The sequence below is a fragment of the Papio anubis genome, chromosome 8 (genome assembly GCF_008728515.1).
Source record: "Papio anubis isolate 15944 chromosome 8, Panubis1.0, whole genome shotgun sequence".
NCBI classification, from domain to species: Eukaryota; Metazoa; Chordata; class Mammalia; order Primates; family Cercopithecidae; genus Papio; species Papio anubis.
In genome coordinates this window covers 21,142,662-21,166,044 of record NC_044983.1, presented here as the reverse complement: position 1 = coordinate 21,166,044, position 23,383 = coordinate 21,142,662, and the positions used below count along the sequence as shown (strand labels likewise).

General features: G+C 44.2%; 1 protein-coding gene across 4 annotated transcripts in view; it reads left to right on the top strand.

Moving 5' to 3' along the window:
* The window catches only part of TNFRSF10B (TNF receptor superfamily member 10b), a 52,483-nt gene that overhangs the window by 24,188 nt on the left and 4,912 nt on the right, over positions 1–23,383 (top strand). Inside the window, exons 2-8 of one of the 4 annotated variants that reach the window (XM_003902534.4) lie at positions 5,135–5,240; positions 16,639–16,752; positions 17,787–17,898; positions 18,880–18,953; positions 19,041–19,151; positions 19,730–19,761; positions 20,194–20,358. In XM_003902534.4, coding sequence (XP_003902583.2) covers positions 5,135–5,240; positions 16,639–16,752; positions 17,787–17,898; positions 18,880–18,953; positions 19,041–19,151; positions 19,730–19,761; positions 20,194–20,358 — 714 coding nt within the window. Of the gene's footprint in view, positions 1–5,132; positions 5,982–6,084; positions 6,338–16,638; positions 16,753–17,786; positions 17,899–18,879; positions 19,152–19,729; positions 19,762–20,193; positions 20,359–23,383 lie in introns of those variants that run through there. The other 3 variants (XM_009212702.3, XM_021942133.2, XM_009212700.4) reach the window with 3 other exon arrangements.

Sequence of the window (23,383 nt, the reverse complement as noted above, 5' to 3'; positions counted from 1 at the left end):
GATTTCACCATGTTGGCCAGGCTGGTCTCGAAATCCTGACCTCAGGTGACCCACCCCACCTCAGCCTCCCAAAGTGCTGGGATTACAGGCATGAGCCACTGCATCCAGCCTAGTTGTTTTCAATTTCACATATGAAAACATACAGTATATCTTTTTTTGTGCCTAACTTATTTCACTTAGCATTATGTATTCCAATTCCATACATGTTGTTGCAAGTGACAAAATTTCTATCTTTTTAAAGGCTGAATAGTATTCTGTATTATCTACATACCACATTTTCTTTATCCATTCATCTGTTGATGGACACAGTTGATTCCATAACTTGGCTGTTGTAAATAGAGCTGCAATGAACATGGAAATGCAGATATCTCCTTGACATACTGATTTCAAATCTTTTTGGTAAATACTCAGAAGTGGGATTGCTGGATCATATAATAATTCTATTTTTAGTTTTTTGAGACACCTCCATACTGCCTTCCATAATGGCTGTACTAATTTACATTCCCACCAACAGTGAGCAAGGGTTCCCTTTTCTTCGTATCCTCACCAACACTAGTTATTGTTCATCTTTTCCATAGTAGCCATTCTGATGGGTATGGAATGATAATGATATCTCATTGTGGTTTTAATTTGCACTTCCCTAATGATTCGTTATGTTGAATTTTTTAAAATATATCTATTGACCATTTGTGTGTCTTCTACTGAGAAATGTCTACTCAGGTCCCTTGTCCATTTTGTAATCAGATTATTTGTTCTCTTTGAATAGAATTATTTGAGTTCTTTATATATTTTAGATATTAACCCCTTATCAGATGTATGGTATGCAAATATTTTCTCCCAATCTGTAGCTTATTGATTCACTCTGTTGTTTCATTTGTTGTGCAGAAACTTTTTTTTTTTTTGAGACAGAATTTCACTCTTGTTGCCTAGGCGGGAGTGCAATGGCATGATCTTGGCTCACCACAGCCTCCACCTCAAGCGATTCTCCTGCCTCAGCCTCCCAAGTAGCTGGGAGGTTCAAGCGATTCTCCTGCCTCAGCCTCCCGAGTAGCTGGGATTACAGGCACACGCCACCATGCCCAGCTAATTTTGTATTTTTAGTAGAGATGGGGTTTTTCTATGTTGATCAGGCTGATCTTGAACTCCTGACCTCAGGTTGTGCAGAAACTTTTTATGTTGATATAATTCCATTTGTCTATTTTTGCTTTTGTTGTTTGCACTTTTGGGGTCAAATCTAAAAAAGTGTTGCCCAGATCAGTGTTGTGTAATCTTAGCCCCTGTGTTTTCTTCTAGTAGTTTAATGGTTTCAGGTCATATATTTAAGTCTTTAATCCATTTTGAGTTGATTTTTGTATATGGTGTAAGATAAGGGTCCAATTTCATTCTTCTGCATATGGATATCCAGCTTTCCTAACACCATTTATTGTGGAGACTTTTTTTTTCCCATTGTGTATTCTTGTAACTTTTGGCAAAAATCAATTGACCATAGCTATGTGGATTCATTTCTAGGCTGTGTATTTTGTTCCATTGGTCAATGTGTATATTTTTATACCTGTGCCATGCTGTTTTAATTATTATTGCTTTCTAGTATAGTTTGAAATCAGGTAGTGTGATGCCTCCTGCTTTGTACTTTTTGCTCATGATTGCCTTGGCTATTTGGTTTTTTTTTTTATGGTTGCATATGAATTTTAGAATTGTTTTCTCTATTTCTGTGAAAAATGATATTGGAATTTTGATAGTGATTACATTGAGTCTATAGATTGCTTTGGATAGTGTGGACATTTTAACAGTATTACTTCTTCCAAGTCATGAACATTTATTTTCATGCGTTTGTGTCTCTTTCCACTTATTTGTCTCTTCTATTTTGTTCATCAGTGTTTTATGGTTTTCAATGTACAGGTCTTTCACTTCATTACATTTACTCCTAAGTTTGTTTTTTTTTGTTTTTTTTTTTTGTTTTTTGTTTTTTTTTTGGTCATTGCTCTTAATAGGTTTGTTTTCTTAATATCAGTTTCATATAGTTCATTATTAATATATAGAAATGCTACTGATTTTCATATGTTGATTTTGTATCCTACAACTTTACTGAATTTGTTTACCATTTCTAACAGTTTTTTGTTGGAGTCTTCAGGGTTTTCTATATATAAGATCATGTCATCAGCAAATAGACAATTTTACTTCTTCCTTTTCTATTTGAATATCTAATAATTCTTTTCTTTTTCTTGCCTAATTGCTCTGGCTATGACTTCCAGTCCCATGTTGAAAAAAAGTGGTGAGAGTGAGCATCCTTGTGTTGTTCCTGATATTAAAGGAAAAGCTTTCAACTTTTCACGGCTGAGTATGATATTAGCTGTAAGTTTGTCATATAAGGCTTTTTTGTGTTGATACATTCCTTTTACACCTAATTTGTTGAGTGAGAGTTTTTATCATGAAAGAATGTTGTGTTTTGTCAAGTGCTTTTTCTACATCTATTGAGGTGATCCATATGGTTTTTGTCCTTCATTTTGTTAATATAGTATATCACATTTATTGATTTTCATATGTTGAACCATCTTTGCATCCCAGAATAAATTCCATTTTATCATGGTGAATGATTCTTTTAATGAGCTATTGAATTTTGTCTACTGGTATTTTGTTGAAGATTTTTGCATCTGTGTTTATTAGAGATATTGGCCTATAATTTTCTTTTCTTACAGTGTTCTATTCTGGCTTTGGTATCAAGGTAATGCAAGCCTTGTAAAATAAGTTTGGAAGTATTCCCTCCTCTATAATTTATTTGGGAAAGTTTAGAAAGGACTGGTTTTAGTTCTTGTTTAAATGTTTTGCTGAATTCAGCAGTGAAGCCATCTAGGTCCTGGGTGTTTCTTTGATGGGAGACTTTTCATTACTGATTCAATATCCTTAATCATTACTGGTCTGTTCAGATTTTCTATTTCTTCATGATTCAGTATTGGTAGGTTGTATGTGTCTAGAAATTTGTCCATTTCTCCCAGGTGGTTCAATCCTTTGGCATATAATTGTTCATAATACTTTCATATGATCCTTTGCATTTCTGTGGTATCCATTGTAATGTGTCTCCTTGTTGTTTTTTTTGTTTGTTTGTTTTTTGTTTTCTTTGAGACAAGAGTCTCCCTCTGTTGCCCAGGCTGGAGTGCAGTGGGATGATCTTGGCTTACTGCAACTTTTGCCTCCCAGGTTCAAGCGATTCTCGTGTCCCAGCCACCCGAGTAACTGGGATTACAGGTGTGCTCCACCATGCCTGGCTTTTTTTTTTTTTTTTTTTTTTTTTTTGTATTTTAGTAGAGATGAGGGTTTGCCATGTTGGCCAGGCTGGTCTCCAACTCCTGGCCTCAAGTGATCCATCCATCTTGGCCTCCCAAAGTGCTAGGATTACAGGCGTGAGCCACCTCACCTGGCCTCCTCATTCATTTTTTATTTGATTTATTTGTCTTCTTTCTTTTTTCTTAGTCTAGTTAAAGGTTTGTTGATTTCATCTATTTTTTTCAAATAACTAACAGAATTTTGATAGTCTTTTGTATTTTTTTCTAGTCTCTATTTTATTTATTTTTGTTCTGATTTTTATTATTTCTTTTGTTCTGCTAACTGTGGGCTTAGTGTATCTTTTTTTCTATTTCCTTGAGGTACAACATTAAGTCTTCTATTCGAGATCTTTCTTCTTTTTTGATGTAGGCATTTATTGCCATTTCCTCTTAACACTGCTTTTGCTGCATCCCATAAATTTGGTTATGTTATCTTTCCATTTCATTTTCTTAATATATTTTTAAATTTTCCTTTTGATTTCTTCTTTGACACATTGGCTTCTCAAGAGCTTATTACCATTCAAGTTCTTTGTTCATTTCTTAACCACATTGTTGGCTTGTGGTTGTTGCTGTTGAGTTGGAGTTTGTATATATTTTAGATATTAACCTTTTATCAGATATATAGCTAGTAAATGTTTTCCTCTTCCTGTGGGTTGCGCCTTCACCAATGATATCATTTGATGCACAAAAGGTTTTAATTTTTACATAGTGCAATTTATCTATTTTTTTCCTATATTGCTTGTGTTTTGGGGATCACATTCAAGAAATCATTGCCAAATCCAAGGTCATGAAGAATCGTTCCTATGTTTTCTCCTAAGTTTTAGGGTTTTCACTTTTATGTTAGATTTTGGATCCATTTTGAGTTAATTTTTGTATATATGTAAGCTGAAGGTCTGAGGTCATTGTTTTGTGATGAGTCAATATCTAGATTTCCCAAGACCATTTTAAAAAAGATTGTCCTCTCTCAATTAAATGGTCTTGGTACCTTTTCCAAAAATTACTTGATATATACAGTCATGCACCACATAACAACATTTCTGCCAACAACAGACTGCATATATGATGGTGGCTTCAGCAATTATGTAACATACTACACAGGTTTGTAGCCTAGGAGCAAGAGGCTATACCATATAGGCCAGGTGTGTGATAGGCTACACCATCTAGGTTTGTGTAAGCATACTCTCTGATGTTCACACAACACAATCGCCTAACAACCCTTTGCTCAGAACAATGTTGATCAATGCATGGCTGTATGTGCAAGTTCATTTCTGGGCTCTCTGATCTAGTCCACTGGTCTATATGTCAGGCACCTTTTAAAATCAGAAGTTCATTATTTAATGCTTGATCCTGTATCCCAATTTTTTAAGTTTGCTATATTATAACCCCCATTTATAAAATGTGTATGTGTGCATGTGTGTCTGTGTGTGTATCTGTGTGAGAGAGAGAATGAGAGAAAGAGAGAGAGAATAGGCATACCTATGGAAAAATAGTGGAACTAAATGAGACAAAATATTAGTGGATGCTATCTTTAGCTGAGATTATCACGTGTGGTTTGTGTATTCTTCTAAAAACCTTCCTTGCCCACATTTTCTGGAATAAACATGTTTAGAAGAGTTTTTCAAGTGAATGTTACTTGGCCTTCCCTGAAATACGAGGGGACAAACAAACACGAAAGGATGTTTGAGAGGTGAGAGTCGCAAGAAAGATGAGGGTTCTGTTTAGCCTGCGTGCCTGGGGTCAAGGGAATGTGAGTGGATCCTGGGAGGGGTGAGCTCTGGAAGCCACTCACACCCATCCCTGCTTTGTCCCCACAGGTCTCAGCTGACTGTGCTCCGATCACCCGACAATCCCTAGTTCCCCAGCGAAGAGCGGCCCCACGACAAAAGAGATCCAGCCCCACAGAGGGATTGTGTCCACCTGGTATGTTTAAGATGGGTCTCAGATCCTTGCCCCTCCTCCCCTTGTCTCCCTGAGCTTCTAGTCTGTTTCCTTTGCACTTCCTGGTTCTTTATGCCACAGAGAGGCATTGGGTGCCTCCAGCTCAAGGCTCTGTCCTTCTGAAGCCTTCCTGCTAGGATGGTATCAAGACACACAAATGAATGAGACCGCCAAAGAGACTGATAGACACCTTGAGGGAGAATTGAGTGGAACAGAGATGGGTCTGGTGAGGCCTCCAGGCAATGGTGACTTTGGGTTGACATCCGGAGGTGGGCGGGGCCAGAGGTGCAGAGAACCAGGAAGAGTGTTCCTAGGAGGGTTCCACTGGAACAATTGCCGGGGGTCAGGGGTTGGGGAAGATGGAGCAACGGCAGGGGACTACTGTGGGGAGTGGAGGGTTACGAAGTTAGAGAGACAGATGGGTTCAAATCCTACACAGAGGAAGCTGGATTTTATTTCGTGAGTGATGGATGTCCCTGAGAAGTTTTCAGCAGAGGGCCACCAGCATTGGATGTGCATCCTGAGTGCCCACTCCTGGATTGAAGCGGAGCAAGACAGGAAGCAGGTGGAGGGCCTTGAGTGTGAGGCGCTCCCCTGGGATGTTATGTGGTGCCCTGTAAGGTCATTTGAGCCCTGAGAGATGCAGCAGGAACCTGGCCTGAAGTGTGCTTGACTGCTGTGTTCGCCTCGCACTTCTTTCCCTTTTTCCCCCATGCGTATGAGGTAAGAATTGATCGCTGCATGAAGGTTTCCAGGGCTGGCAAGTGTGGCAAGCAGTGGCTTGTAAAATCCATTTACAAATTTGCATTTCTTTTCCATGACTAAGGGCCACAGGAAAGGCTTGCCTGAGGGCAAACTCTCACATTGCACGCGTGGGCTTGTCAGGAGCAGAGCATGGAGAAGGAAGAACCCAGTGTGAAGCAGACACAAACTCATCTGTAAATGCTCCTATTGCTGTGGTCCAGAGTCAAGACCAGGGAGCAGGACAGGAATGGGAAGAATTCAAGAAGTATTTGGGGTGTGGATGGATGACATGTGGGGAATGAGGACAATCAAGGCACCAAACTCAACCGCTCAGGGTAACTTGGCCTCTGAGGGGACAGTGTGTGGCAGGGTTAGCAGTGCACATTTGGGGACCGTAGCACATAGGTGATGCTTGAAGCCTCTGTCTTGAGGGTGTCCTCCTGGAAGAAGCTGTAAATACTGAGAAGGAGGGGCACAACTGAGCCCATTAGGATTTGCAGTTGGAGACGATAGACCAGGGAGACAGGACTGCAATGGGCTGAGCAGGAGCAGTTGGAGAACTTCCATCCTAGAGGGGAGATGGCCCTTCCAACCACAGGGAGCAGGCCATAGCAAGCATCGAGGACTGAGACGTGGAAACTCCTCGAAATGTGCATTTCTCTTCCTGTGAATGAGGTCAAGAATCTGCTCATGACACAAACACCATTTGTACACGGGTTCTGCTAGGTTTTCTTCACTCCTTGTAAGAGGTTAGGTTTTTTTGTTTGTTTGTTTGTTTTAATCATTGAGTCACATGAATTCTTACAGATTAGGGAAATTATGCATTGATTGATTGATTGATTGATTGATTGAGATAGGATTTCACTCTGTTGACCAGGCTGGAATGCGGTGGCAGGATCATAGCTCACTGTAGCCTTAACCACTTGGGCTCAAGCGATCCTCTCACCTCGGCCTTCCAAAGTGTTGGGATTACAGGCGTGAGCCACTGCGCCGGGTCTAAACTTCTAACAAAAATTCCCATATAATGCCAGGCGCAGTGACTTACACCTGTAATCCCAGCACTTTGAGAGACCAAGGTGGGCAAGGAGTTCAAGAACACTTGAGGCCAGGAGTTCGACACCAGCCTGACCAACAAGGCGAAACCCTGTTTCTACTAAAAATACAAACATTAGCTGGGTGTAGTGGCATGCCTGTAGTCCCAGCTGCTTGGTAGACTGAGGCAGGAGAATTGCTTGAACCAGGGTAGCAGAGGTTGCAGTGAGCTGAGATCGCACCATTGCACTTCAGCTTGCATGACAGAGTAAGACTCTGTCTCAAAAAAAAAAAAAAAAAAAATTCTCATATATATTTGCAGTCATTTTGTGGTTTTCTATTTTATAATTAAGTCATTGAGCCACCTGGACTTTATTTTGTTGTAAGAGGCAAGGAAGACACTTTATTATTTTCCAGCCACCTTTTTAGTTGCCCCAACACTATTATTAAATAATCACATTTTTATCAGTGACATGAATCACTATCATTATGTATGATACTTACATTATGTATGATAATAATGTATCATTATGGTACATTGTTAAGTAAGGTTTGTGTAATTTGGGTTTTTTAGAATGTCTTTCAATACTAATAAAAATAATTCAGGAATCTTGTGGATAGCATATAGATGATTATGGTCTATTTTTTGCTTTTGTTTTACTCACTCTGCCAATCTCTGCCTTTTAATTGCAGAGTTTAAACTATTTTCAGTTAACATAGTTATTGACAAGAAAGGATTTGTTTCTGCTCTTCAGCTATTTGTTTTCTTTATGTCTTATATATATATATTTTGTTCCTCCCTTACCACCTTTTAAAAAAACTTTAGTTTATTTCTTGGCATGTACCATTTTGACTTACTTCTTTTCTTTTCTGCGTATTTTAAAATGTATTTTCTTTTTTTCTTAAACATATATTTTGTATATGTATATCTTTAATAAATATATATTTAAATATATACTTATTTTAATATATATATCTTAAAGATATGTATGTATATATTTATCTTAAGCATATATATCTTTTATATATATATTTTATATATATAGAGAGAGAGAGGGTCTGCTCTGTCACTCAGGCTGGAGTGCAGTGTCGTGATCTCGGCTCACTGCAGCCTATGGCTGCTGGGTTTAAGCGTTTTTCCTGCCTCAGCCTCCTGAGGACAAGGAGTAGACACCACGCCTGGATAATTTTTGTATTTTTAGTAGAGATGGGGTTTCACCATGTTGGCCAGGCTGTCTCAAACTCCCGACCTCAAGTGATCCACCTGCCTTGGCCTCCCAAAGTGTTGGGATTACAGGCGTGAACCATGCACCCAGCCAAAAATTTATTTTCTTACTGGTTTCTTGAAGATTACAATTACCTTCTTAAGTATCTAAAAAGGTAGTTTTATAATCCCGGCATAATTTCATTGAAATCCGAATACTGTGCTCCTGTACAGCTCCATCTCTCCAGCTTTCTGTTGTTGCTGTCATAGATCACATCCTTGCACACTGTGTGACCACTGACGTCGATCTTAAGGACATGTATATGTATGGAGCAAGGCTGACTTGTGATGGTTGATTTTACATGTCAACTTGGTTACCCAGATACTTGGCCAAATATTATCCTAGATGTTTCTGTGAAGATGTTTTTTTGTTGTTGTTTTTAGATGCGATTAACGTTTAAATCAGTGGACTTTGAGTCAAGCAGATTACCCCCATAATGTTGGCAGGTCCCATCTAATCAGTTGAAAGCCTCAACAGAAAAAAGACTGCCCTCCACCAAGAAAGAGGGTGTTCTGCCAGCAGGCAGCCTTCAGACCTGAGCTGTGACTCTTCTCTGCTGGCCTATCCTGTACCTTTTGAATTTGCCAACCTCCACAGTTATGTGAACCAATTCCTTAGGATAAATCTCTGTCTCTCTAGAGCAGGGGCCACTGACCCCCAGGCCATGGACCAGTACTGGTCCGTGGCCTGTTAGGAACCAGGCCACACAGCAGGAGGTGAACTGTACATGAGTGAGCATTACCGCCCGAGCTCTGCATGCCGTCAAATCAGCAGCAGCATTAGATGTCATAGGAGCGTGAACCCTATTGTGAACTCCGCATTGGAAAGATCTAGGTTGCGCACTCCTTATGAGAATCTAATGCCTGATGATCTGTCACTGTCTCCCATCACCCCCAGATGGGACCGCCTAGTTCCAGGAAAACAAACTCAGGGCTCTCACTGATTCTACATTATGGCAAGTTGTATAATTATTTCATTATATGTTACAATGTAATAGTAATAGAAATAAACTGCACAATAATGTAACATGCTTGAATCATCCTGAAACCATCCCCATTCCCCCAACTCCAGTCCATGAAAAAATTGTCTTTCAGGAAACCAGTCCCTGGTGGCAAAAACGTTGGAGACCCCTGCTCTAGAGAGCCCTGACTAATACAGAATTTTTAAAGATTTGAAATTCTTTTAAACCATACTTAATTTCCAAGTAACAGAAATAATAAGATTGTATTTCCACCTAACATAATACAGCTATCCTGTATACAACTGAAAACGCACTAACCCTTTCTCCAGAAGAGGACGCAAAGTCCTTGAGTGGTGTTTACTCCTCTCCTTGATACCCTGGAACATAAATACTACAGAGTGAACAATACTTAAACACTATGATATAAATTCAAAATATCTTTTTTTTTTTTTTTTTTTTTTTGAGGTGGAGTCTGGCTCTGTCACCCAGGCTGGAGTGCAGTGGCCGGATCTCAGCTCACTGCAAGCTCCGCCTCCCGGGTTCACACTATTCTCCTGCCTCAGCCTCCCGAGTAGCTGGGACTACAGGCGCCCGCCACCTCGCCCGGCTAGTTTGTTTTTGTATTTTTTTAGTAGAGACGGGGTTTCACCGTGTTAGCCAGGATAGTCTTGATCTCCTGACCTCGTGATCCTCCCGTCTCGGCCTCCCAAAGTGCTGGGATTACAGACTTGAACCACCGTGCCCGGCCGTCAAAATATCTTATGTCACATAACAAGGGGATAAGAGAAGGAAGAAAACACAAATATTTGCTTAACATATATTTACACATAAGCACACACATATAACACAATAAGGAAGAAGTACTTATAATGATTACAGTCCTTGTTTCCATAGCTGGTCATGTCGTTGTAGCTGGTATTTATAAGAAACTTCTTTTGCTGTGCATTCTGTAGTCCCTTTGCCTTCACTAAGCACCTCAGCTGGTCATGGCTCTATGCCTGGTAGAGTGAACCAACCTTCATTCCTGAAGCCTCCGAGCTATTAGTGGTCCTGCCTTAATTGGGTTGTGGTAGTTTTCCATTGACTTTAATCACAGGGCATGCTAATACTAAGAGATGCCCTAAGGAATCTCCTGTATTCTAGACATCCTCTTCCTTACGTCCATTGTGGAATAACAGTCCAATTTCCCCTTTGATTTCCCCTTTGTGGTCAGAATCAGTCAATCCAGCGAGGAGGGTTTGTGTAACTGGTTTTTGCCTGTTGATTCAGAGGCATGAGGAACCCAAAGTGGCCAAGTAGCAGTCTTAACTTCAAGTTACATGGAATCATTGTTGTGTCTCCTCATGGAATCATTCCTCCCTCTGAAACTCAGAGCTCTAGCAAAGCATAAAGTCGAGGAACCAGGCAGCAAAAAATTTGCTAACGGGCCACGAAAGGTAATGTGTAGTGGGGCCACTCCTACTTCCTCCCCTAGATTCCTGGACACATGAATCCTAGCAATGGAAGAACCAACCCCCTGTATTGGAGGATAATTCAGAGCATAGACAGCCTCCTGGAGAACCTTGTTGCAGCCCTTCAAGGTACTGCTATCCAGCTGACATTATAAGTGAGTCTTCAAAAAGCCGTATCCCACCATCTTATCAAGCCAGCAGCTTTGAGATGGTGGGGAACATGGTAAGACCAGTAATTTCATGAGCACAGGCCCGTTACAGTGGGCAATGCATGTGCCATCAAGTGAGTCTCTCAATCAGAAGCAATGCTGTGTGAATGCCATGACTGTGGATAAGGCATTCTGTGAGTCCACAGAGGATAGTTTTGACAGAAGCATTGCATTCAGGGAAGGCAAGTCTATGTGCAAAATAAGCTTCTCTTCCAGTAAAAATGCTGCCCCCTCCATGATATACATGGTTCAGTGTAATAATCAACCTGCCACCAGGTAACTGGCAGATTGACCCTCTGAATGGTGCTATCTCAGAGACTCAGTGCTGGCCTCTCCTGCCTGTAGATTGGGCGCTCAGTAGCAGCTGCAGCCAGGTTGGCCTTGGTGAGGGAATTCTGTATTGTTAAGCCCATACATAATCTCCATCCCTGCCACCACGCACACTTTGTTCATGAGCCCATTGAGTGATGACAAGGGTGGCAGGGAAAGAAGCTGACTGGTATCCACAGAACAGGTCATCCTATCCACCTGATTACTAAAATCCTTCCCTGCTAAGATCACTTTTTGTGAAGATATTTGTGTCACATGGGGCACAAATATCTTCACATTTCTTATCCATTCAGAGAGGTCTATCCACACACTTCTTCCCCAGACTTCCTTGTTATCAGTTTTCCTTCTGAGTCTCTGACTGTCCAGCCAAATCATTGACCAGAGCTCATGAATCAGTATATAACTGCATGTCTAGCCATTCTTCCCTCTAAGCAAAATGAACAACCAGGTGCACTGCTCAGAGTTCTGCCCAGTGGAGTGATCTCCTTTTTTTTTTTTTCTTTTTTCAGATGTAGTTTCGCTCTTGTTGCCCAGGCTAGAGTGCAATGGCATGGTCTTGGCTCACTGCAACCTCTGCCTCCCGGGTTCAAGCGATTCCCCTGCCTCATCTTCCCAAGTAGCTGGGATTACAGGCATGTGCCACCATGCTTGGCTAATTTTGTATTTTTAGTAGAGACGGAGTTTTACCATGTTGGCCAGGCTGGTCTCGAACTCCTGACCTCAGGTCATCCGCCCACCTTGGCCTCCCAAAGTGCTGGGATTACAGGCGTGAGCCACTGCACCCTATCTAGAGGATTTCTTTTCACCACTATCCTTCAGGGATGTCCCAAACAGTGGATGTGATGCTGCAAATGTCTGCTTCTAAGTATTACCTGTATGTGGTGCAGAACCATCTGTAAACCTTCTTCTGGCAACTGACCATAGCGAATTTCTCATGAGGCCATAAGTGCAGGTCAGGCAAAAGAAAGTAATATCACAGGAGTGGGGATCATGGGCACGTGGGCCACTTCTTCATGCAACTTTCTTGTGCCTTCAGGGCCTGGTTAAGCCCAATTTTGTATATATAAAATTACATTTGAAAATGGAAATGGAAATTTCAGGCTGTATGTGCCCAAACTTATGGCTTGGTAGGCAAAATAACACTCAGTTCACGATGAGCAGTCAGGTCGTAGAGTAATTTGGTGGTCTATGGTTAACATTCAGTCTGCCCTAAGGCCCAGAAACAAGCCAAGAGCTGTTTCTCAAAAGGAGAGTAGTTACCTGCAGAGGATGGCAAGTCTTTGCTCCAAAACCTAAGGGCCTGTGCTGTGGTTGACCTAGAGTGGGCTACCAAAGGTTCAAAACAGTATTGCTGTCTGCCACCAATACTTCAAGGACCATTGGGTCTGCGGGTCGTATGGCCCAAGTGACAGAAAAATGTCTACGGCAGCCTGGACCTGTTGCAGAGCCTTCTCTTGTTCCAAGCACCACTCAAAACTAGCACATTTTCAGGTCACTTGATAAATAGGCCAGAGCAATACACCCAAATGAGAATTATGTTACCACCAAAATCAAAATAAGCACACTAGGCATTGTGTCATTTTGTTGGTTGTTGGGGGTGGGGGGTGGCAGATATAACAATTTATCTTTTATCTTAGACTATCTTAGAAGAGAAGGAATATGTTTTTTGGTTTGTTTGTGTTTTTTTTTTTTGAGGTGGAGTCTTGCTCTGTTGCCCAGGCTGGAGTGCAGTGGTGTGATCTTGGCTTACTGCAAGCTCCGCCTCCCGGGTTCATGCTATTCTCCTCCCTCAGCCTCCCTAGTAGCTGGGACTACAGGCGCCCGCCACCTTGCCTGGCTAATTTTTTGTATTTTTAGTAGAGATTGGGTTTCATCGTGTTTGCCAGGATGGTCTCGATCTCCTGACCTCATGATCCGCCCGTCTCGGCCTCCCAAAGTGTTGGGATTACAGGCGTGAGCCACCGCGTCTGGCTGAGAAGGAATATTTTATGCCCCACACCATTCAACAACTAGGAATTTGCTTCCTAGTTGTTGTCCTTCTACTGAGGTAGAAGGCCCTTAAAATTTTGTCAGATTTATTTCCCATTCTCTGACATGCAAATGTGTTACCAGTAAGTCAAGAGTAGTTGCTACTTCTTGCTCATGAGGTTCAATCAGTATAATGTCATCAATGTAATGGATCATCTTGTGTGATGTCTTGTGGAAGGGAAAGGCCATCAATAACCCTGCAGGCCAGATGTGGTGGCTCATGCCTGTAATCCCAGCACTTTGGGAGGCCAAGGTGGATGGGTCACTTGAGGCCAGGAGTTCTAGACCAGCCTGGCCAACATGGTGAAACCTCATCTCTACTAAAAATACAAAAATTAGCTGGATGTGGTGGCGCACATGGGTAATCCCAGCTACTTGGGAGGCTAAGGAATGAGAATCGCTTGAACCCAGGAGGTGGAAGTTGCAGTGAGCTGAGATCATGCCACTGTACTCTAGCCTGAGTGACAGAGCAAGACTCTGTCAAAAAAAAAAGAAAAAAGAAAAAAGCAATGCAAACTAAATTATGACATAGGGCTGCAAGTTGATGCATCCCGGAGATAGGATAGTGAAGGTATATTGCTGGCCTTGCCAACTGAAAGCAAACTGCTTCTCTGGGAGTCCTTATTGACAGGTATAAACAACAAAGCATTTGCCAGTTCAATACCTGCATACCAGGTACCAGGGTGACAGAGATGTGGTGATTTGCTCAAACAATGAAACCATATCTGGTATAGCAGTTACAACTGGAATCACGACCTGGTTAAGCTTATGATAATCCACTGTCATTCACCAAGATCCAACTGTCTTTGGCACAAGCCAAATAGGCAAGTTCACTGGGCATGTAGTGGGAATCGCCACAGATGCATCCTGGATGGTGGTAATGATCTCTGCAATCCCTCCAGGAATGTGGCATTGCTTTTGTTTTTTTGTGCTTTACTGGTGGGGTATCACTCTGTCACGCAGGCTGGAGTGCAGTGGTATAATCAGCACCCACTGCAGCTTGAACTTCTGGGCTCAAGCAATCATCCTGCCTCAGCTTCTTGAGCAGGTAAGACTACAGGCATGTACCATCATACCTGGATAATTTTGTATGTGTATGTACAGATGGAGTCTCACTATGTTGCCCAGGCTGGTCTTAAACCCCTGGCCTCAAGCAGTCCTCCTGCCTTGACCTCCCAGTGTGCTGGAATTACAGACATGAGCCACCGTGCCCATCTGATATTGCTTTTGATTTACTGTTTTTTTTTTTTTTTTAAGTAAATGCAAATCTGGTGGCTTCCACCTGGTCTTTAGTCTTCACTTCACATGTCAGGGAATGAAGTTGGGGATTGTGCCAGCTGCTGAGTATGTCTATTCCAATTATGCATACTAAAATGGGGAAATCAGACAGGATGGGTTTGGGGACCCACTGGCCCCTTTCTGAGATGGACTTGAGCTTAGTTTTAATAATGTCAACATAATTTCAATGGTATGCAAACACTGCGCTCCTGTACTTCTCCATCTTTCCTCCTCCATCTTGTTGTCATAGATCACATCCTTGTACATTGTGTGCCTATTAACATCAATTTGTAATTATTGTTTTCTGCATTTGCTCTTTAAATCATATAAATAAACAAGAGGATTTACAAGCCGAATGTACCACAATACTGTGCTATAGACTGAATTGTGTCTCCCGAAATCATATGTTGAAGCCTTACTATCCAATGTGATGGTATTTGGAGATGGTGTTTTTGGGAAGTAATTGGGTTTAGATCAGATCGTGAGGGTGGGGCCGTCATAATGGGATTGGTGCCTTTTTAAGAAAAGACACCAGACAACTTGAGCTGTCTCTCTCTCTCTCTTCTCGTGTGCACAAGGAAGAGGTTATGTGAATGCACAGCAAGATGGTGGCCATCTCTAGAACTATGAGAAGTAAATGTCTATTGTTTAAGCCACTTGGTCTATGGGATTTTATTATAGCAGCCTGAGTAGCTGTGTACCAACATTTATATTTACCTGTATCATTACCTTTTCCAGTATTCTTTATCTCTTCATATGCCTTTGAGCTATTACCTAATGTCATTACATTACCTCCTAAAGGACTCCTTTTAGCATTTCACAGGGCAGATCTACTAGTAATATGCTCCATTACCTTTCACTTATCTAAGAATGTCTTAATTTCTTCTTCATTCTTGAATGACAGTATTGCTGGATATCAAATTCTTGGTTGCAGGATTTTGTGTGTGTTTTTGGTTTTTGGCACTTTAAATATGTTACCCACTCCCTTCTGGCCTCTGTGGTTCCTGGTGAGAAATTAGCTAATAACCTTATTGGGGTTCCCTTGTACATACTGAGTGGGCCACTTGCTGCTTTCAGGATTTTCTGTTTGTGTTGGGCTTTTGTCCATTTGACTATAATGTGTCTCAGTGTAGTTCTCTTTTAATTTATCCTGCTTGGAGATATTAAGTGATATTATCTGGGGTACATTAAATTTAAATGCATTATTAAAATTAATTTTACCCCTTCTCACTTTTTTTAATGTGCTGAGTGTGAATTTAAATTTCATATGTGGGCTGGGCACGTGGCTTACACCTGTATTCCCAGCACCTTGGGAGTCCAAGGAGAGTGAATCGCTTGAACCCAGGAGTTTGAGACCAGCCTAGGCAACATGGTGAAATCTCGTCTCTACAAAAGAAAGTACACAAAAAATTAGCCCGGTGTGGTGGTGTGCACCTGTAGTCCCAGCTATTTGTGGGTGGGCGAGAGGGGGGATCTGGGAGGTCGAGGGTGCAGTGAGCTGAGATCACACCACTGCACTCCAGTTTGGGCTATAGAGCAAGACCCTGTCTAAATAAATAAATAAATAGGCTGGGCGCAGTGGCTCACACCTGTAATCCCAATACTTTGGGAGGCTGAGGCAGGTGGATCACAAGGTCAGGAGATCAAGACTAGCCTGGCCAATATGGTGAAACCCTGTCTCTACTAAAAAAATGCAAAAATTAGCCAGGTGTAGTGGTGCGTGCCTGTAGTCCCAGCTACTCAGGAGGCTGAGGCAGGAGAATCGCTTGAACCCTGGAGGCGGAGGTTGCAGTGAGCCAAGATCGTGCCATTGCACTCCAGCCTGGTCAACAGAATGAGACTATGTCTCAAAAGTAAAACATAACATAAAATAAAATAAAATAAATAAATAAATGTGTGGCTTATATTTCTTTTGGCAGTGCTGGTTTAAGGTGTGTAAATGCAGAATTGACAAACTGACCAAGCTAGAGATTTCCCTGTTTGGGTTCCACACATCCCTGAAAAAGCAGTCCCCCAGTCACCACTGCCAGCTTCTGGGAATCCTGTGACATTTCATTCACCAGCTTTTCTCTCCCCTCCCAGGACACCATATCTCCGAAGACAGTAGAGATTGTATCTCCTGCAAATATGGACAGGACTACAGCACCCACTGGAACGACTTCCTTTTCTGCTTGCGCTGCACCAAGTGTGACTCAGGTACAGAACATAAGGACCCCATGCCTCAAGGTGGAACGCAGGGTGATGACATAAACGTTGTAGCTAAAATGGGATCAGGAGACCTAGATACTGGTCCACCTTGGTCTTCGTCATACTTTGTTCCGTGATGTTGTCTTCGAGTTTTTTAGTAAATAAAACAGGCCAGGCATAGCGGCTCATGCCTGTAATCTCAACACTTTGGGAGGCATCGCTTGAGCCCAGGAGTTTGAAACCATCCTGGGCAAAATGAGAAACCCCATCTCTACAAAAATATAAACATTAGCCAGGCAGGGTGGTGTGTGCCTGTATTCCCAGCTACTTAGGAAGCTGAGGCAGGAGGCTCTCTTGAGCCCAGGAGGTGGAGGTTGCAGGGAGCCGAGATTGCGTCACTGCATTCCAGCCCAGGCAACAGAGCAAAACCCTGTCTTAATAATAATAATAATAATAATAATACAGAAATTATTTGTACAATGTATGCTACGTGGTAAGGAAACCTTTTAGACTATCAGCTGCAAAGGAGTGGGGCTATGAGCCTGGCCGAGTGCACAGAGCTGGGTCTCAGCGGTGGCACGGGTCTGCTTCGGGACCAGGCTCTCTCCCCCGGGCTCTGTGCTCTTGGCAGGTGCTCGGCCTCACTCATCCTTCCGGTTCTCAGGCCTCTCCCTCCTCCCCAGCAGGCCGGGCCTTGGGGAAATCACCCAAGGGCTCCTCTCCTTGCAGTCTCTCAGGTGATGCCTCACACTTCCCTTGCTACTGACCATGTGATCTAAACAATGCTTGTTCCCTAAACGATGCTTTCCCCTAATCTAATGTAATAAATAATGAATTGTGGTCCTTTTGTATGACTCTTGAGTGTTGGCGACAGCTGAAGGGTGGGCGTCCTGTATGAGCCACCAGTGTGCTGGTGCAGAAACTGGCCCTCAGAACTCCTTGGCGAACTGAATTAAGCTGAGTAGGAGGGTCTTGGGGTGGGGAGGAAGGGTCAAGGGACACATCAGGAAGACATATCCCAAAACCTTGTGCTCTGTCATCAGGTGAAGTGGAGGTGAATTCCTGCACCACGACCAGAAACACGGTGTGTCAGTGCAAAGAAGGCACCTTCCGGGAAGAAGATTCCCCCGAGATTTGCCGGAAGTGCCGCACAGGGTGAGACAGCAGCTGGGGGCTCCCAGCAGCTCCACAGAACCCCAAGAAGACCCAAGCCTCCTTGTACCCCTGTCTATCCTCTGAGAGCACCCCCATGGGGCATCCTTCAGCCTGTGGCTGCCCCTCCTGATCCCTCTGCCTGTCCCCACCCCTGCCCCCTGTAGCAGCCCCTTCCCACCCCTCCCCAGCACGAGTCCCCTTGGCCAGGCTGACTTGTTCACTGACCACAGAAGGCCATGATGTAGGGCCCATGATACTTTTAGGGGCCCATGAAACGATTTAATTTCTTTTGAAATGAGAAGAATGAGTAGAATGCAGCCAGGGATATATTCATCTTTATACCAATTCAGCAATAAAATGTAATTTCTAATATTTTTTATGCAGGCAGGGGTCCATAAAGACAAAAGTGCCCACAGCCCACAAGAGGCATAATAAGGCCGTGGGTGGAGCTCCTTCAAGTTCCCATGAGGACCTGAGCCCACCCAGCTGGCCTCGCCCCTGGCCCCTGATCCCTCAATAAGACCTGTCTTTTCTCTATTTGGGTTTTAGGGGCCAAGGGTAATTTGCTCTTCTCTGGCCCCTGTAGTATTTGCTGTGATTGGGAGGAATGGGCAGACAGGTGGGGACAAGAGCTCACTTTGCGGTTGACTGGGAAGACGGACCAGCCAGGCTACAGGGGCTTGGTGATCTTCCCCCTGAGGTGGTTTCCTCCTAACGCAGCCCTCCCCTGCAGCACAGGGAAGTCTGTGTGCCCAGCACAGAATGCCTTGGAGCTGCAGCTCTAACCTCAGAGCAGGGAGGCCGAGGCCCAGCATGCTCAGACCCTGCCCCAAGAAGGGAGTTAGGTGACCCCTGCAGACACTAGAACCTGCCCTTCTGACATCCACCTTCTCAGGGACACTGGGGAGGGAGCGTAGTCTTCATCCCACCTGGCCAGCTTTCCATCAAGAGTCCCCCCTCTCCCTCCCTGTGTGTACCCAGGTGCCCCAGAGGGATGGTCAAGGTCAAGGATTGTACGCCCTGGAGTGACATCGAGTGTGTCCACAAAGAATCAGGTACGAAGCACACTGGGGAAGTCCCAGCTGTGGAGAAGACAGTGACCACCAGCCCTGGGACTCCTGCTTCTCCCTGTTCCCTCTCAGGCATCATCATAGGGGTCATAGTTTCAGTCGTAGTCGTGGTTGTGGCTGTGATTGTTTGCAAGACTTCACTGTGGAAGAAAGTCCTTCCTTACCTGAAAGGCGTCTGCTCAGGTAGGTGCTGGCTGAGGGCGGAGGCACTGGGCACTCTCTGCCCTGCCCCCTCCCACTCTATTCCCACAGACAGAAATGGCTGCCCCTCCCCCAAGTCTTAGTGTCTCCAGCCTGGCTGTATCCTCCTCCTTGTGGTCACCCCCATCCCCACATCTCAGGCACCCCCCAGAACCCTGGTCTCATCACTCCCTCTTCCGGAGCTGGGGGTCCCCTCATCTCCCAGCCAAGTCCAGGAGGGCAGGGCCAGTTCCTCCCACCTTCAGGCCCAGCCAGGCAGGGGGCAGTCGGCTCCTCAACTGGGTGACAAGGGTGAGGATGAGAAGTGGTCACGGGATTTATTCAGCCTTGGTCAGAGCAGAACACAGAGATTTTCCACATGTTGGTTTTACTCTAGTTCCCCCTCTCATCCCCCTTCCTCAGGGTGTCTCTGAGTTGTAAGACCCCATTCCTGTCCCCAGGCCCGGGGCTCCTTGTCCAGTGTCCCTGCCCCCTGCCCACCCCTGTGCCCCACTGTCCTCTGGGAGGGAGGTGCTGTGTGGGCCCCTCCCCTCCTGCTAAGGAGACTCCTTCTCTTTTAGGTGGTGGCGGGGACCCTGAGCATGTGGACAGTGTGAGTTGGTTTCTCCAGGGGCTGGGGGCTCAGGGGCTCAGGAACTGCTTCCTGGGACAGCAGAACCTGGGTGGGTGGGTCCCCATTGTCCTCATGGCTGCCCTGACTCTCTGAAGTGGCCCGGGGGCTCTGGGCTGACTGTGGGGGACACATGGCTGTTTTGAGCACTGCATATGCTGGTGAGCCCTGCTGCAGCCCAGGTGGCACCCTCACCCCACAGCCTGCACCCTGGGGATGGGGTGTCTGCCTGAGCACAGCACTGGGGCCCTGGCCCCAGCAGCAGGTCCTGGATGTGCTGAGACTGGGCTGCCTGTGGTGACCTCACTGAGAGGGGGTGGGGATGGCAGGTCCAGCTGCATACTGGGGACCCTGCAGCGAGCCCTAGGTGTGGATTCCTGAGTGGACTCTTTGCCTTCCCAATGTTTTTTCCAGAGCTCACATTCCCCACAACGGCCTGGGGCTGAGGACAATGCCCTCAATGAGATCGTGAGTATCTTGCAGCCCAGCCAGGTCCCTGAACAGGAAATGGAAGTCCAGGAGCCAGCAGAGCAGACAGACGTCAACACTTTGTCCCCAGGGGAGTCAAAGCATCTGCTGGTGAGTGTGGGGCAGGTCATTTTGTTTCCTGGCCCGCTGCTTACCTAGGATTTCACAGACAGTGCAAGAGGGCAGTGCCTTAGCTCTCCTGGCCCAGGGGAAATGGAACCTGAAAGAGACAGGGGACTGCAGGGGACAAAGCGGCTGCACTGAGGTGGTGACTGTGCCAGTCTGCAGGACATCTGCTTCTTACTCCCTGTCCTGTCCTTGCTGTGTCCCCAGAGCCTGGAGCTCCACAGGCACAGAGTGGGGGTCACAGGGTTCATTGGTGACTGAATAAGGCTGCACAGTCTCCATCGTATGCTCCTAACAGAACTCAAGGAGCCCTTGCTTGTAACAGTAGGAGTTTTAAATTTACTCTGAAATTGTTATTACATTGAACATATTTCAAAGTTTGTATGGCAGCTTCTAAAAAGTAGGATTCCGAGTCGATGCACAGAGGGCTTTTGTATTGGACACTCGCACACAATCAGTTCATATCAATCCATCAGTTTGATATGATACTGAGTAGGTGGGAAATCTGTATATACATTTATTGTTCATTGCTCATAAACACTGAAAGTCCTTCCCTCGAACATAGGATGAGATTATCCATTTTCTTGCAGTGTTTTATTTTTAATGATTTGATTTATTTTTTGGGGGGGTGGGGGGGAAGGAGTCTGGCTCTGTCCCCAGGCTGCAGTGCAGCGGCACGATTCGGCTCACTGCAAGCTCCGCCTCCCGGGTTCATGTCATTCTCCTGCCTCAGCCTCCCGAGTAGCTGGGACTACAGGCACCCACCACCACGCCCGGCTAACTCTTTGTATTTTTAGTAGAGACGGGATTTCACCATGTTAACTAGCATGGTCTCGATTTCTTGACCTCGTGATCCACCCGCCTCGGCCTCCCAAAGTGCTGGGATTACAGGCGTGAGCCACCGCGCCCGGCTAATGATTTGATTTTTAACATACTGCAATATAACGCACAGAATTGAATTTTTTTTTTTTTTTTAAGATCGAGTCCGCTCTGTCCCAGGGCTGCAGTGCAAGTGGGCGCCGATCTCGCTCACTGTAAGTCTGCCTCGGTTCCCCGCCGGGCCATCTCCTGCCTCAGCCTCCCGAGTAGCTGGGACTATAGGAGCCCACAATCACCGGGCTAATTTTTTGTATTTTTAGTAGAGGATTTGGGTTTCACTGTGGTCTCTGATTCTGACTTTGTATTGCCCCTCGGCCTCCCAAAGTGCTGGGATTACAGGCGAGCCACCACTCTGCCAGAATTGAATTTTTTGATTCCATATAAGCTTGAGGAAACCCCAATTTGTTCTGAGTTAATTGCTTCCCTTCTTCCAGCTTCCACTTAGGCAAACCAATTCCTTCCTTTTCCTCTGCCTTTGTCTCTTTAAGCACTTCCTTTACATGTCAAATGTTTATTTTTTTTTCTCTTCCTTTACTCTTTTTTTTTTTAAATCCATTCTCGGTCCTTGAAAATATCAAATGTTTATGTGGGCAGTGATCTCTTCCACCTAGACTGTTTCTGTTTCTTCCTTGCATCTATACCACTTTCTTTTTAAATAAAGAGAAGAGATTTTAAAAGGAAACAAATGAATAATGCCAATACTTCCTCCATGCTTATTAATCACTTCGAACATTTTTTTTTTTTTTTTTTTTTTTTGAGACAGATTCACTTCCTATCACCCAGGGCTGCAGTGCAGTGGCGCCGCATCTGGCTCACTGCAACCCCCTGCCTCCCTGGGCTCAAGTCATCCTCTCACCTCAGCTTCCTGAGTAGCTGGGACTATAGGCATGTGCCACCGTGCCCAGCTAAGTTTTGTATTTTTTTGTAGAGACAGGTTTGGTCATGTTGCCTAGGCTGGTCTCGAACTCCTGAGCTCAGGCAATTTACCCTCCTTGGCCTCCCAAAATGCTGGGATCACAAGCATGAGCCACCATGCCTGGCCTCATCATTTTTTTGTTGTTGTTGTTTTTGTTTTTTGTTTTGTTTTTTTGAGACAGAGTCTACCTGTCACCCAGGCTGAGTGCAGCGATCTTGGCTCACTGCAAGCTCTACCGGTTCACGCATTCTCCTGCCTCTAGCCTCCTGAGTAGCTGGGACTACAGGCACCTGCCACCACTGCCACTTTTTTTTTTTTTTGTATTGTAGAAACGGGTTTCACCCGAGTTAGCCAGGATGGTCTCGGTCTCCTGACCTTGTGATCTGCCCGCCTCAGCCTCCCAAAATGCTGGGATTACAGGCGTGAGCCACCTTTTTAAAAAGGAGGTCACCCATAGCCACACATCCACCAGAGTATGAAAAAACTTGATCATATCAAGAGCCTTCTTCACTCTTTCCCCAGGCTTCTGGCCCTTATATTTCAGGTAACTACAGTGGATAATTTCTTGCAATTCTTTGCTAAGCTCTTTATGCATATGCCATCTATGTACATACATGCATATGTATATATGTGGTATTGACATGAAAAGGATTATATCATGTGCAACACCAAAAAAACTGTCTAATATGTTTTAATATCTTAGACAGCAAATATGTTTTCAAAATTATTTTCACACATCTTGAAATTTAGAATTAGATAAAATTTAGAATTATAAGATTTTCTCCAGCACCCACCCCGCCACCACCACATAATCACTGGATGTTAAAAAATATTAATTTAAATTAATAAATGGTTCTAGGAATGATTGAGATCCTTTCAACATTCAATTTTATTATCAAAGAAGATAGTATTTCAAGTCTTTTATTATGACTCAGTCAAGATTTGGGGGTTTATTTCAGATAAATTATTCCTATTCCTCATCAAAGCTGTTTCTTTGCATTTCAGGTCTTCTTGTAAGTCCATTTTCTAATTTATTATGTCTGCTGCTACTTTTCTTTTCTTTCTTTTCTGAGATGGGTCTCACTCTGTCACCTAGGCTGGAGTGCAGTGGTACAATCATGGCTCACTGCAGCCTTGACCTCCTAAGGCCAAGTGATCCTCCTGCCTCAGCCTCCTGAGTAGCTAGGACGACAGTTTCGTGCCACCACACCCAGC